The sequence below is a fragment of the Salvelinus fontinalis genome, chromosome 6, assembly GCF_029448725.1.
Source record: "Salvelinus fontinalis isolate EN_2023a chromosome 6, ASM2944872v1, whole genome shotgun sequence".
NCBI lineage: Eukaryota > Metazoa > Chordata > Actinopteri > Salmoniformes > Salmonidae > Salvelinus > Salvelinus fontinalis.
Window position 1 is genome coordinate 31,093,190 of NC_074670.1, and position 15,864 is coordinate 31,109,053.

General features: G+C 44.2%; 1 protein-coding gene across 3 annotated transcripts; it reads left to right on the forward strand.

Moving 5' to 3' along the window:
* The first annotated feature begins 440 nt into the window (after positions 1 to 440).
* LOC129857651 (solute carrier family 22 member 13-like) lies at positions 441 to 10,905 on the forward strand. Of its 3 annotated transcripts, none has more exons than XM_055926107.1 (11): positions 441 to 529; positions 3,789 to 4,182; positions 7,901 to 8,004; positions 8,084 to 8,238; positions 8,410 to 8,578; positions 9,170 to 9,290; positions 9,418 to 9,512; positions 9,690 to 9,904; positions 10,087 to 10,195; positions 10,338 to 10,547; positions 10,655 to 10,905. In XM_055926107.1, exons 2-11 carry the CDS (start codon positions 3,808 to 3,810, stop codon positions 10,731 to 10,733), a joined length of 1,632 nt encoding a protein of 543 aa, XP_055782082.1. In that variant the 5' UTR covers positions 441 to 529; positions 3,789 to 3,807; the 3' UTR covers positions 10,734 to 10,905. The 3 variants fall into 3 exon arrangements, with proteins under 3 accessions (XP_055782082.1, XP_055782085.1, XP_055782083.1); XM_055926110.1 differs by lacking the exon at positions 441 to 529 and having other exon boundaries at positions 1,653 to 3,841; positions 3,921 to 4,182; XM_055926108.1 differs by lacking the exon at positions 441 to 529 and having other exon boundaries at positions 1,653 to 4,182.
* The last annotated feature ends 4,959 nt before the right edge of the window (positions 10,906 to 15,864 follow it).

The following is a 15,864-nucleotide window of genomic DNA, read 5'->3' on the forward strand; positions in this document are numbered from 1 at the left end:
ACCTCTTTCAAGAGCTCAGACTTTCCGATTTGAATATCACTGACGTCATGATTTGACCTTGTATTTTTTTTCCGAGTTTACAGTTGTTTTGAACCGGCCATAAGCACATGGAGTAATGAGTACATTGTGTTGTTTTTTACATGCAAAATTGATTGTTTTTGATAAAAACGCTTTATCTGCCAGCCCACTGAAAAAAAAATGAAAATTCGAATACATATTTTATGGAAAATAGATGTACTTGTGTTTCTGGACGATGCATCATGCTACCTTGTTGACAACATGAACTATTGGCGCGGATTACTGTTCGAGTTGAAACTGGCGCTCATCCCTCACCACTTTTGCCCGTTCGCGTCACGGGCCATTGACCGTTGCTACGCGGCTAAGGATAATAGAACTCCCTCAAGAGTTAACATTTTGGCACGTCAATTCATCAGTTAACTACACTGTACAGTACTTTGTGCTGCTACCACCCTTACCCTGTTGCGCAGGCAAAATAGCGGGGGCCAGGCAAGGGACTCACCTGGTAAAGGTAGGCCTTAAACTTGATGACACGACTTGCATTTGGGCTATTTCACAATATTAGTGCTTTTCAGAATGTGATTTTTTTCTATCCCACACTAGACTGACTATTTTAGGTCGACTTGATGGTCAGTAATAATAAGCTGAGTGTATTAATCAAAGGCCAGGTTTCTTTCTGGGGTTAAAATATAGGTTTATTTATGTGACTGGAAATAACATATTTGACCTTTTTAAAGAAAATTCTGCATCTTTGATGCACTGTACACTCTTTATGACTTGTATGCTACACTCGTTATGGTTAGCAAAAAGCAGGTACCATCAAAATAAATCTCTGACCAGGAGTAAAAATCTCCATCAAAGTTGACAGGCTCGACCCAGACAACCATTCTGCCATTGCCAATGCTATAAATGCCAAGTTTTCATCTGTCACCACATCATTACCTACACTAAACCTGTCAGACCTACCTGCATTTTTGTCAGCTATGCCACTCCCTACTGTTGAACCATGTGAAATGCACAGGAAACTACTCTCCGTTCCAACCAGAAAAGCCCCAGGTCCTGACCTCATCAGTGGCAGACTCATCAGGGAAGTTGCTGTTGCAATATCCACCCACCTGACTGACTTCTTCAACACCTCCCCGTTTGAAGGAGTGGGTCCACATCAATGGAAGGAGACAATAGTCCTCCTGCTGAAGAGTGATCCACCGAGGATTGACCAGCTACGGCCCATCTTGCTCACGCCCCTTCTGTGTGAAGGTTTTGTTGCTGAATGGGCAACACAGGATATTCAAAAGAACATCTCCAAACAACAGTTTGGCTGCCTCAAGGGACGCTCAACCACCCACTGCCTGTACAGAACAGCAGACACCAGAGGCACCTCCAGCACATGGGTCCTGACAGACTACTGCAAGGCCTTTGATCTTGTGGATCACGCAATTGCAATGAAACACCTTTTGCAATTATCTGTCCGACCACAGATCATGCCATGAATTTGAAACATCCATTCCGGCGTAGCCAGGTTGCAAGATCCCATGAGACTCTATCCCAGGCCCAAGAACTCTCCTGTGGCCTCCCCCAGGGCACACGGCTTGGTCCAATTGTATTCGTGGCTCACGTCAATGGCGCAGGTAAGGGTGCTCTCGAACGGCTAGATGTTCTTTACCATTCGGCCATCACTGCACATCACTGCACTCTATACTCCTCTGTAAACTGATCATCTCTGTATACCCGTCACAAGACCCATAAAACCCTCTTAGGCCTCACTCCCCCCTATCTGAGATATCTTCTATTGCCAGTCACATTCTGTTAAAGGTTCCCAAAGCACACACATCCCTGGGTGACTCCTCTTTTCAGTTCACTGCAGCTAGCGACTGGATCGAGCTGCAACGAACACTCAAACTAGACAGTTTTATCTCAATCTCTTCATTCAAAGACTCAATCATGGACACTCTTTTTTTATTTTTTTTATTTTTTTATTTTTTATCCCATTTTCTCCCCAATTTTCGTGGTATCCAATCGCTAGTAATTACTACCTTGTCTCATCGCTACAACTCCCGTACGGGCTCGGGAGAGACGAAGGTCGAAAGCCATGCGTCCTCCGAAGCACAACCCAACCAGCCGTACTGCTTCTTAACACAGCGCGCCTCCAACCCGGAAGCCAGCCGCACCAATGTGTCGGAGGAAACACCGTGTACCTGGCCCCCTTGGTTGGCGTGCACTGCTCCCGGCCCGCCACAGGAGTCGCTGGAGCGCGATGAGACAAGGATAAGGATATCCCTACCGGCCAAACCCTCCCTACCACGGACAACGCTATGCCAATTGTGCGTCGCCCCACGGACCTCCCGGTCGCGGCCGGCTGCGACAGAGCCTGGGCGCGAACCCAGAGACTCTGGTGGCGCAGTTAGCACTGCGATGCAGTGCCCTAGACCACTGCGCCACCCGGGAGGCCCCAATCATGGACACTCTTACTGACAGTTGTGACTGCTTTGCGTGATGTATTGTTGTCTCTACCTTCTTGCCCTTTGTGCTGTTGTCTGTGCCCAGTAATGGTTGTACCATGTTTTGTGTTGCTACCATGCTGTTGTTATGTTGTGTTACTACCATGCTGTGTTGTCTTGTGTTCCTGCCTTGTTATGTTGTCATAGGTCTCTCTTTATGTAGTGTTGTGTTGTCTCTTGTCGTGATATGTGTTTTGTCCTATGTGTGTGTGTATTTAAAAAAAATCCCAGCCCCCGTCCCCGCAGAAGGCCTTTTTGGTAGGCCTACTTGCCTAGTTAAATAAAGGTTGCATAAATAAAATAAAAATCAGAGGGTACCCTATCCAACTCCTAGGCCTTTGTGGATGACCCGACCCTCATAGAATCAAGACACCTTCCTCCATTATACATCTCCGGCCACACACTTGAGGTTGTGTCCAGCACCAAAGTGCTTGGTGTTACACTCCAAGCTAACCTAAAATGGGACATACACATCTCCGACATTACCACAAAAGGAAACCGAAGGCTCTTCATGAAGAACCATCATCGCCACTTCAATCTTCGTCCCAGAAGACCTTCTGACATTCTACACCTGCTTTGTCCATCTAGTGCTAGAGTACGCCGCTCCAGTATGGCACCCAGGTCTCACAGCCCACCAACACAACCAACTTGAGAACATCCAACGACATTCAAACAAAATCATCATGGGCACCATACACCTCCTGCATGCAATGACCTGGGCTTGGAGTCGGGTCGCACCCATCTCTGCAGATCCTTTGCCCAGAATCTTGCAAAATCCCAGGATTACAACAAATGGCTACCTCAGAAGAAAGGCCAATTCAGTGGCAGATCTACCCGATCCAATCACAATCTGAACCTTCCCCCTACTCAGATTGACAGATATTACAACATCCCTATGCCTTTGTGAGACTGCTTAGTGCTGCTTAACTGTAATATTGTACTGTATATTGCATATCATATTTTTTTATTTACTTACTTACATAGGCGTATGTATGCTGCAATTCAGCTTTTAGCTGACAATGTGTACAATTCAAAAATAAACCTTCAATAAAATATATAACCATGAATTATCATTTGGATGTCGCTGTAGGAGAACCTTTTTTGGTTCCTAGACCTTTCTACCTGGAACCAACCTTTCTACCTGGAACCAAAAAGGGTTCTCCTAAAGGGGTACCACTGGTCAAAGAATCCTTAGTAGTTTTAGGTAGGTAGCCCCTATTTTACAAAAGTGGTAGGCTTTCTTGGATTCATTTTCCAATGTCTTCCATGCAGGACCCCAGGCGAGAAGAGAATGGTTGCATTCGGAAAGATACTCCCAGTAGTTGGTGAGTTTGGAGCGTTTCAAAATCGCCTGTTGTTGGCAATATCGATACCCAACATATTCATGGCCTTTCACATGTTCAGCCAAGTTTTCACAGGTATGAATTTTCCTCACCACTGCAACACCGACTGGATACTCGCCCGTGGACCCAAACTGACCTATGACCAACAGAAAAATCTCACACTTCCAATGAATGATGTTGGGGAATATGAGAGCTGTCGTATGTTCACACCGGTGGACTTGGACTTGGAAACAATTCAAGAGCAAGGAATCAACAGCACCATATATTGTACAGATGGGTGGGTTTACGACACCCCCCAAGGAAACCCCACTCTGGTGACAGAGGTAGGGATGAGCGCAATCATTGCTTTACCCCAACTCCTATTTAACTCTATGCACTACCTGTTGAGAAGTTCAGTTTTGTGCAGATAGCCCAAGTTAGTTTGGTTCTGTTTACGCTATTTGATTTGGCAGCTTGACAATAGTTTTCATAATGTCCCTAATTTTCTCCTAAAAGTTTAGACATCAATCACTATGTTCTGTGTTTTAAATCTGTGTCCCTTGAAGGCACTTGTTGTATATAAAGTTGAACTCGGAAGTTTACATACACTTAGGTCATACACTTTACATACACGTTACATACACTTAGGTCATTAAAAGGCGTTTTTCAACCACTCCACAAATTTCTTGTTCACAAGCTATAGTTTTGGCAAGTCGGTTAGGACATCTACTATGTGCATGACACAAGTCATTATTCCAACAATTGTTTACAGACAGATTATTTCACTAATAAATCACTATCACAATTCCAGTGGGTCAGAAGTTTACATACACTAAGTTGACTCTGCCTTTAAGCAGCTTGAAAAATTCCAGAAAATTATGTCATGGCTTTAAAAGCTTCTGTTAGGCTAATTTACATCACTTGAGTCAATTGGAGGTGTACCTTTGGATATATTACAAGGTTTACCTAAGAAACTCAGTGCCTCTTTGCTTGACATCTTGGGAAAATCAAAAGAAATCAGCCAAGACCTCAGAGAAAAAACATTGTAGACCTCCACGAGTCTGGTTCATCCTTGGGAGCATTTTCCAAATGACTGAAGGTACCACGTTCATCTGTACAAATAATAGTATGCAAGTATAAACACCATGGGACCATGCAGCCATCATACCGCTCAGGAAGGAGACACGTTCTGTCTCCTAGAGATGAACGTACTTTGGTGCGAAAAGTGCAAATGAATCCCAGAACAGAACAACAGCAAAGGACCTTGTGAAGATGCTGGAGGAAACAGGTACAAAAGTATCTATATCCACAGTAAAACGAGTCCTATATCGACATAACCTGAAAGGCCACTCAACAAGGAAGAAGCCACTGCTCCAAAACCGTCATAAAAAAGCCAGACTACAGTTTGCAACTACACATGGGGACAAAGATTGTACTTTTTGGAGAAATGTCCTCTGGTCTGATGAAACAAAACTAGAACTGTTTGGCCATAATGACCATCGTTATGTTTGGAGGAAAAAGCGTGACGCTTGCAAGCCGCAGAACACCATCCCAACCGTGAAGCATGGGGGTGGCAGCATCATGTTATGGGGGTGCTTTGCTGCAGGAGGGACTGGTGCACTTCACAAAATAGATGGCATCATGGGGAAAGAAAATTATGTGGATATATTGAAGCAACATCTCAAGATATCAGTCAGGAAGTTAAAGCTTGGTCGCAAATGGGTCTTCCAAATGGACAATGACCCCAAGCATGCTTCCAAAGTTGTGGCAAAATGGCTTAAGGACAACAAAGTCAAGGTATTGGGGTGGCCATCACAACGCCCTGACCTCAATCCTATAGATAATGTGTGGGCAGAACTGAAAAAGCATGTGCGAGCAAGGAGGCCTACAAACCTGACTCCGTTACACCAGCTTTGTCAGGAGGAATGGGCCAAAATTCACCCAACTTATTGTGGGAAGCTTGTGGAAGGCTACCCAAAACGTTTTACCCAAGTTAAACAAAGGCAATTCTACCAAATACTAATTGAGTGTATGTAAACTTCTGACCGACTGGGAATGTGATGAAAAAAATAAAAGCTGAAATAAATAATTCTCTCTACTATTATTCTGACTTTTCACATTCTTAAAATAATTTGGTGATCCTAACTGGTCTAAGACAGGGAATTTTTACTGGGATTAAATGTCAAGAATTGTGAAAAACTGAGTTTAAATGTATTTGGCTAAGGTGTGTGTAAACTTCCGACTTCAACTGTATATCAGAGTTATACCTTAGTTATGTAAGAATGGCCTTGACTTGTTCATGAAGTCAATGCTTAGGTCTTGTTTTCAACCTTTATTCACTTTTATATCCACAGATACAGTGCATTCGGAAAGTTTTCAGACCCCTTGACCTTTTCCACATTGTTACATTACAGCCTTATTCTAAAATTGATCAAATCAGATAAATCCTCATCAATCTACACACAATACCTGATAATGACAAAGCGAAAACAGTTAATTTTTATTTTAATAAAAAATTAAAAACAGATACCTTATTTACATAACTATTCAGACCCTTTGCTATGAGACTCAAAATTGAGCTCAAATGCATCCTGTTTCCATTGATATTCCTTGTGATGTTTCTCCAACTTGATTGGAGTCCACTTGTGGTAAATTCTATTGATTGGACATGATTTGGAAAGGCACACACCGGTCTATAGAAGGTCCCACAGTTGACAGTGCATTTCAGAGCAAAAACCAAGTCATGAGGTCGAAGGAATTGTCCTTAGAGCGCAGAGACAGGATTGTGTCGAGGCACAGATCTGGGGAAGGTTACCAAAAAATGTCTGCAGCATTGAAGGTCCCTAAGAACACAGTGGCCTCCATCATTCCTAAATGGAAGAAGTTTGGAACCACCAAGACTCTTCCTAGAGCTGGCAGTCCGGCCAAACTGAGCAATCGAGGGAGAAGGGCCTTGGTCAGGGAGGTGACCAAGAACCCGATGGTCACTCTGACAGAGCTCCAGAGTTCCTCTGTGGAGATGGGAGAACCTTCCAGAAGGACAACCATCTCTCCAGAAGGACAACCATCTCTGCAGCACTCCAACAATCAGGCCTTTATGGTAGAGTGGCCAGATGGAAGCCACTCCTCAGTAAAAGGCATGACAGCCTGCTTGGAGTTTGCCAAAAGGCACCTAAAGACTCTCAGACCATGAGAAACAAGATTCTCTAGTCTGAAACCAAGATTGAACTCTTTGGCCTGAATGCCAAGCGTCACATCTGGAGGAAACCTGGCACCATCCCGACGATGAAGCATGGTGGTGTTAGCATCCTGTTTTGGGGATGTTTTTCAGCGGCAGGGACTACGAGACTGGTCAGGATCGAGGGAAGCTGAACAGAGCAAAGTACAGAGAGTTCCTTGATGAAAACCTGCTCCAGAGCGCGCAGGACCTCATACTGGGGTGAAGGTTCACCTTCCAACAGGACAATGACCCTAAGCACACAGCCAAGACAACGCAGGAGTGGCTTCGGAACAAGTCTCTGAATGGCCTTGAGAGGTCCCAGTCAGAGCCCGGACTTGAACCTGATCTAACATCTCTGGAGAGACCTGAAAATAGCTGTGCATCCCATCCCAACCTGACAGAGCTTGAGAGGATCTGCAGAGAAGAATGGGAGAAAATACAGGTGTGCCAAGCTTGTAGCGTCATCCCCAAGAAGACTTGAGGCTGTAATCGCTGCCTAAGGTGCTTCAACAAAGTACTGAGTAATGGGTCTGAATACTTATGTAGATGTGATATTTCAGTTATGTATTTTTATAAAAACCTGTTTTGCTTCGTCATTATGGGGTATTGTGTGTAGATTGATGAGGGGGGAAAAAACGATTTAATCCATTTTAGAATAAGGTTGTAACGTAACATTTTTGGGAAAAAGTCAAAGGGTCTGAATACTTTCCGAATGCACTGTATCTGATATATTGTGAGATTAGGCATATACTGTATGTTGCTTTTATTATGAAAAGAAGCAATCCATTTCCTTATCATCAAAGGCAACTAAATTCTCTCCTCTTTCCTTTCCTTCTCATCAGTTTAACCTGGTGTGTGACAACAAAGGTGTGAGTGACGCATCACAGTCCATCTACATGACCGGCCTCCTAATAGGGTCCCTGGTGTTTGGACCTATGGCAGACAGGTAAAACACACAACCCACTTTTTAAATTGTCACAAGTTTAGTGAAGAGGTCACCCCAAAAATTTGAAATACCCCCGCAGGTTTGGTCGTCGCTTCGCCATCCTCGTTTCCCTGCTCTTCCAATTGCTGTTTGGAGTGGCCGCTGCCTTTTCCCCCAACATCTATGTCTACATTAGCCTTCGGTTCGTGGTCGGCATGACAATATCAGGCATTGCCATGAACACATTTGTGCTAGGTGGGGCAATACTCCCAGGTTGTTTCTTACTACATAAACTCCAATCTCTAATCTCAATTAGCCAAAATATAACACCTTGTAATGTCTACAATCATCAAACAGTGTTTGACTATTGGGTGAGCTGACAGCCCCAAACCATTGTAGTGTGATAGTTATTTTCCTATTTGGAAGGGGCTGAGTGGACCAGTACATCTAAGCGGGCCCTCTTCACCATCATTTCACAATGTTTCTATGCCGTGGGGCTGATGTTGCTGCCGTGGATCGCCTACGGGGTCCGCAACTGGAGGGCCCTGCAGCTGGTGCTTTCCAGCCCCGTCCTCCTACTGGCTGTCTACTTCTGGTGAGCCTGAATTTCATACCTTCTGGTGAGCCTGAATTTCATACCTTCTGGTGAGCCTGACCTTCATACCTTCTGGTGAGCCTGACCTTCATACCTTCTGGTGAGACTGACCTTCATACCTTCTGATGAGCCTGACCTTCATACCTCCTGGTGAGCCTGACCTTCATACCTCCTGGTGAGCCTGACCTTCATACCTTCTGGTGAGCCTGACCTTCATACCTTCTGGTGAGCCTGACCTTCATACCTTCTGGTGAGCCTGAATTTCATACCTTCTGGTGAGCCTGACCTTCATACCTTCTGGTGAGCCTGACCTTCATACCTTCTGGTGAGCCTGACCTTCATACCTTCTGGTGAGCCTGACCTTCATACCTTATGGTGGCTTGTGCGTGGGCAGCGGGTGGAGGGAAGGAACAATTAAATTGCCCCCAGATACTGATGTAAGGTTTGATTTTTATGTGGATGAGTTTGTCCTCTCATCAAAGCAAAGGCTTATTTATGTATTGTGTAGTTACCTCTTTGGAAGGGATATTTGGATGACCACACATTTTTGGGGATTTGTAGACCAATATTGTGTGGGTGTGTACGCGCTAGGATTCTCCCAGAGTCGGCCCGTTGGCTACTAACTCAAGGCAGGCAGAATGAGGCCAGGCAGGAGCTCCAGAGGGCAGCTGCGGTCAACAGGAGAGAGGTCCCCCAGTCATTACTCGATATGGTGATTTAACCATCCTTACTGGAATAAATTTACTTTGGGGATACAGAATGTAAACATGTAAAATATATATATATATAATATGAAGTTGCATTTGTGGTATAGATTATTTAGTTGCATCTTCTTCTAGCTGGAGGCTGAGAACACGTCTACAACGGGCAGTATGATGGATCTCTTCAAGATACCCAACCTGAGGAAACGTGCTCTCACCATGAGCTACATCTGGTTTGTGTGACCAATGACTTAGCTAAATACAAACTTAACATCTGTTATGATCAATATTCAAAATACTGTTTAAATGCATTAATTCACAACAATTGTAGTCCATTCCTTCATGGCGTGCATTTCTTCATGCCCCATCTTGTTTTTACAAGCTGTTTTTTCCACTCTCCCTTGGGGCAGGTTTGTGACCAGCCTGGTCTACTTCGGCGTGAGTCTTAACGTGGGCCATTTTGGCCTGGACATCTACCTGACCCAGTTCATCTTTGGCCTGGCAGAGATTCTTTCTCGCCTGGGCTGCTACACCCTCCTGGAGCGCCTGGGCAGGAGGCTCTGTCAGGCAGGCACTCTCTTCTTTGGTGGAGCAGCTTGTCTCCTAATTCTTGCTATTCCTGAAGGTGACTACCGAAGGCTGTTTCCAGTTATGCAAATGCTCAACCATCTACCCTATCTGGGTTTATAGTGTGTAGCATTCAAATGTTTTATCTTTGTCAAATTTCCCTGAACTTGGTGTAGTTGGCGTTATATTCTGAAACATTCCTGTTGGTGGTACTTATTTCTGTCTTATTTTGACCCTTAGACCTTCCAGTATTGGTGACAGTCATTGCAGTGACTGGAAAGTTTGCTATAGCAGCCTCCTTCACTATTGTCTATGTATATACTGCTGAGCTCTATCCCACCGTTGTAAGGTTAGTTACATTCCCAATGTATTATGTTTATTACAGCAGAATAATATCCTCATTCTTCATACTGTGTATACATGTCAAATTTTCTCCTCATCCACTTTTGGATACATTTATTGCAATGTCCTTCTTCATGTCTTCCTTGCAGACAGAATGGTGTGGGTCTGAACTCCATGTGTGCCCGTGGGGCGGGCATCCTGGCCCCTCTGATGCATCTGCTAGAGGTGTACCACCAGGCCCTGCCCATGCTCATCTGTGGCCTCCTGCCCTTCATCGGCGGGGGGCTGTGCTTTCTACTGCCAGAGACCCTCAACACTGAGCTCCAAGACTACATAGACCCACTCGTGGAGAAGACAATGTGAGTAACCCCTCTGTTTTTTACATTTTAGCTGTCTATATTTGAATTGTGACGTATGTGAATTGAAGCAAGCACCATACTTATTGATTTTTACTTGTTGATCTTAGAACATCAGAGAGCGGGACTATTGAAAACGGACTTGATGAGGAGGAGAAACCAACTGAATTGAGGAGCTCAAAATTCTGATCACTGTCTGGTCCATACTCTCTGGAGGTGTGAGTTAGATATTACTCTAAAATATCTCTTATTTTTTGTAAATGATACCACCCATTTGGGACTAATTATTTGTTTAAATGAATGAATAATACAAAATGATTGATGTTGTGTATAAAATAAAATGGACCTATCACAATATTAATCTTGGTGATCGGGGGTGCCATATGGGGAGGGGGTGGGTTGGATGATTCTAAGGGCCTGTGACTGAGGGGCCCTAATTTTTTTTGTTGAACATTGGGTAAAATAAATTCTATATTAAATTATTAACCTATTGTCATTAATATAATTTTTGATTTACAATGTACTAATAAAACTTGCGGTTTCTTTTAATTTTCTTGTTTTTGTTAAAAAGTAAACATCCAGAGATGTTTTAGCCGACATATAATCAATGCAGGCAAACTTTTAGCAAGCTATTCATACTAAATCACTTGCCCCTGCCTGGTGCCAGGCCCAACAGATGCAGCTTCAGGCTCAGCAGCCCTGTCTCCCCATCCCCATACCCCTGAACCAGCCCGACTCCCAACTGAAGGAGATGGGCAGCATTGTGTTGAATGACATGTCAATTGGCATAATTGCAGGTACTGCAATGCATTGACGACAGGCAAAATCTCTGATGACACAGAGGCAGCCAATATCAGAGCCTTAAAGGAAGAGATGCAGGCTCTTAGAGATGGATGGGAGTCTCTGCTGTCTGAGGCAACACTGATTTCTACGCAAATGGATGTTGCACCTCAATTTAGCAAGGAACACAGCCGCCAGAGGAAAATGAAGAGATTCCATGATGAAACCTCTCAAGAGGAGACAGCTCAGGACAGTGCAGCAACGGTGTTTCAGAACACAGTGTTTTTTTACTGCTATGGCAACATCATAAGTGACTTTGACACTAGGTTCCACACCACTGAAAAAATTGTAGAAGAATTCTCTGCTGTTCTGAAAGTTTGGCAGTTTAGTGAGGATAAAGTCCCTTCTGTGTGCCAACCACAGATTTATGAAGTATTCCAGAGATCTTACATCTGAGTTTCAAAATGAAGTAAGACACCTGAACACTGTATATGCTGCCACTTCCCCCCCTAACTTGTCCCCTCTTGGTCTCCTGAATGCAATTTGGAAGATGCAGCTGCAAAGCATTTTTGGAGAAGTGTGCATTGCTTTAAATATATTTTGCACACTGCCTGTGACTGTTGCTAGTGGCGAGAGAGCTTTCAGTAAGCTAAAACTGATAAACTATTTGAGGTCCACTATGTCCCAGGACAAGCTTTGCAGTCTTGCCATGCTGTCCATTGAAAGTCTGTTAGCTAGAAAGCTGGACTTCAAGACTTGATCAGTGACTTTGCTAGCAAGAAGGCCCGGCGCTGGGCTCTTGGTGAGTAAGGCTGAGCAAGGGACAGTGATAACTGTTAAATGGCATGGCTATGGATATTGGATCACTACACACATGATGCCCACAGACTGAGAACAAGACAGAACAGGATGTATCTCAAAGTAATGGCTGGGTTGTCATACAATTTGTTGTGCACAATCAAGACCAAGTGAAAGAAACCTATTGATTTGGTGACCACTTGACTTTTCCTCTAGCGCCACCATCAGGCCTTTTCATTTCCATTTTGTTTTCCATTTTCAGTTTCCACTTTTACAGCAGCTTATTTTCTAGTTGGTATGTATACTTAGTTCAACAATCTGCTGCTGATTTTATTATTTTATTTGTTATATCATTCTATAGATGATAATGTTAATTTATTGTAGTTGAATAGGTTAATGTATATTTAAGTTATTTATTTTAAGTTATTCATTAATGTTAAGAGAATTTTCCATTCAAGAATTGTACCATTAAAATGTAATTTAGACTGTAAAAGATGGCCTTTAGCACATTTCTTATAGAGGGTATCAGTCTTGGATCAAATAGTGAATTCCACTGTATGCAGAATGTTGCATGCATGTCTGCACAGTGTTATATTTTCACAGCTCACTGTCAGTATATATCGTACAGTAAATATTGGAATACAAGAGAGTTGCAAGCCTGCAAAGGTAGAGTTATTTAAAGCTTTGAATGGCTTGATTGGGTTCTGAAGGTGTGTGGTTACAGCGATTGCGCAGGGTTGGTGTGGCCTGTGGTGGTGGGGCCCAATGTGATATCTTTTCATGGGGCCCAAAATCCCTGGCGGCGCCCCTGTTGGTGATACCTCTCATGAACAGCAGATGGTGCCAAGTAACTTTTCAATGGGAGAAATGGTACAGACATTACAGTGCCTCTGGAAACTGCCCCCAAATTGCTTAGATAAATGTTAGTTGGACTGCAGATAAATTAAAAAGACTCAATAGCACAATAATATACTATTGATATAAACTCAGCAAAAAAATAAACGTCCTCTCACTGTCAATTGTGTTTATTTTCAGCAAACTTAACGTGTAAATATTTGTATGAACATAACAAGATTCAACAACTGAGACATAAACTGAACAAGTTCCACAGACATGTGACTAACATAAATGGAATAATGTGTCCCTGAACAAAGGCGGGGGGGGGGGGGTCAAAATCAAAAGTAACAGTCAGTATCTGGTGTGGCCACCAGCTGCATTAAGTACTGTGGTGCATCTCCTCCTCACGGACTGCACCAGATTTGCCAGTTCTTGCTGTGAGATGTTATCCCACTCTTCCACCAAAGCACCTGCAAGTTCCCGGACATTTCTGGGGGGAATGGCCCTAGCCCTCACCCTCCGATCCAACAGGTCCCAGATGTGCTCAATGGGATTGATATCCGGGCTCTTCGCCGGCCATGGCAGAACACTGACATTCCTGTCTTGCAGGAAATCACGCACAGAATGAGCAGTATGGCTGGTGGCATTGTCATACTGGAGGGTCATGTCAGGATGAGCCTGCAGGAAGGGTACCACATGAGGGAGGAGGATGTCTTCCCTGTAACGCACAGCGTTGAGATTGCCTGCAATGACAACAAGCTCAGTCCGATGATGCTGTGACCCTCCACCTCCAAATCGATCCCGCTCCAGAGTACAGGCCTCGGTGTAACGCTCATTCCTTCAACGATAAACGCGAATCCGACCATCACCCCTGGTGAGACAAAACCGCGTCAAAACCACTTTTTGCCAGTCCTGTCTGGTCCGGTGACGGTGGGTTTGTGCCCATAGGCGACGTTGTTGCTGGTGATGTCTGCTGAGGACCTGCCTTACAACAGGCCTACAAGCCCTCAGTCCAACCTCTCTCAGCCTATTGCGGACAGTCTGAGCACTGATGGAGGGATTGTGCGTTCCTGGTGTAACTCGGGCAGTTGTTGTTACCATCCTGTACCTGTCCCGCAGGTGTAATGTTCGGATGTACCGAACCTGTGCAGGTGTTGTTACATGTGGTCTTTCACTGCAAGGACGATCAGTTGTCTGTCCTGTCTCCCTTTAGTGCTGTCTTAGGCGTCTCACAGTACGGACATTGCAATTTATTGCCCTGGCCACATCTGCAGTCCTCATGCATCCTTGCAGCATGCCTAAGGCATGTTCACGCAGATGAGCAGGGACTCTGGGCATCTTTCTTTTGGTGTTTTTCAGAGTCAGTAGAAAGGCCTCTAGTGTCCTAGGTTTTCTTAACTGTGACCTTAATTGCCTACCGTCTGTAAGCTGTTAGTGTCTTAATGACCGTTCCACAGGTGCATGTTCATTAATTGTTTATTGTTCATTGAACAAGCATGGGAACAGTGTTTAAACCCTTTACAATTAAGTTATTTAGATTTTTACGAATTATCTTTGAAAGACAGTGTCCTGAAAAAGGGACATTTCTTTGCTGAGTTTATTAACTCTGTAGCCATATGAACTTGAAACTATCATTTTTGGTAGACACTGAACAGATAAACCTGGATCCTGATGTCCTGCATGTCACATAGGACCCATTATATCCTATTTTATACATTTTCTTTCCATGCACATGGGTGAACAATATGAGAAACGACCACCTATATATGGACAGTAATTGCATGTCTGGAGAGCTGTGGAGGTGCAGTCACAGCAGACAAAGCCTGTCGCAACGCTTCCATAATTGCCATGGGAAGTGAAGAAAAGATCCGAGGGCTCTCTGGGGTCAACGGAAGGTGAACTGTGACAAGTAGAGACGAAATGGGAATTCATGAACCTACCTTTGAAAATAGTGTCCTGGATCTGTACAAATAGATGTGGATATTTTAAGCACCAAAATCCTACAAAAATTACTTTGACGTTTCTCCTCTTCCTTGGCTTCCTCTCATAAAACAAGGAAGGAAAATAAATATCATTAAAGAACTGAAATGGCGGGGGAAAATTTAATTGAGGATCCCTGGCTCTGTCCGATTCAAAGCAAATGATTGGGGGACTTTTGCAAATGCATATGAGCTGATGTTAACAATGGTGCATGTAGATGAGCCCCTTTTCAGGGACATGCTTGAATGGACAAAAAAATGTGTTGCAGTTAGAAAACCTATATACACTGCTCAAAAAAATAAAGGGAACACTTAAACAACACAATGTAACTCCAAGTCAATCACACTTCTGTGAAATCAAACTGTCCACTTAGGAAGCAACACTGATTGACAATACATTTCACATGCTGTTGTGCAAATGGAATAGACAAAAGGTGGAAATTATAGGCAATTAGCAAGACACCCCCAAAAAAGGAGTGATTCTGCAGGTGGTGACCACAGACCACTTCTCAGTTCCTATGCTTCCTGGCTGATGTTTTGGTCACTTTTGAATGCTGGCGGTGCTCTCACTCTAGTGGTAGCATGAGACGGAGTCTACAACCCACACAAGTGGCTCAGGTAGTGCAGTTCATTGGTTTGCTGTGTCTGTCAGCGTAGTGTCCATAACATGGAGGCGCTACCAGGAGACAGGCCAGTACATCAGGAGACGTGGAGGAGGCCGTAGGAGGGCAACAACCCAGCAGCAGGACCGCTACCTCCGCCTTTGTGCAAGGAGGTGCACTGCCAGAGCCCTGCAAAATTACCTCCAGCAGGCCACAAATGTGCATGTGTCAGCAAATGGTCTCACAAGGGGTCTGAGGATCTCATCTCGGTACCTATTGGCAGTCAGGCTACCTCTGGCGAGCACATGGAGGGCTGTGCGGCCC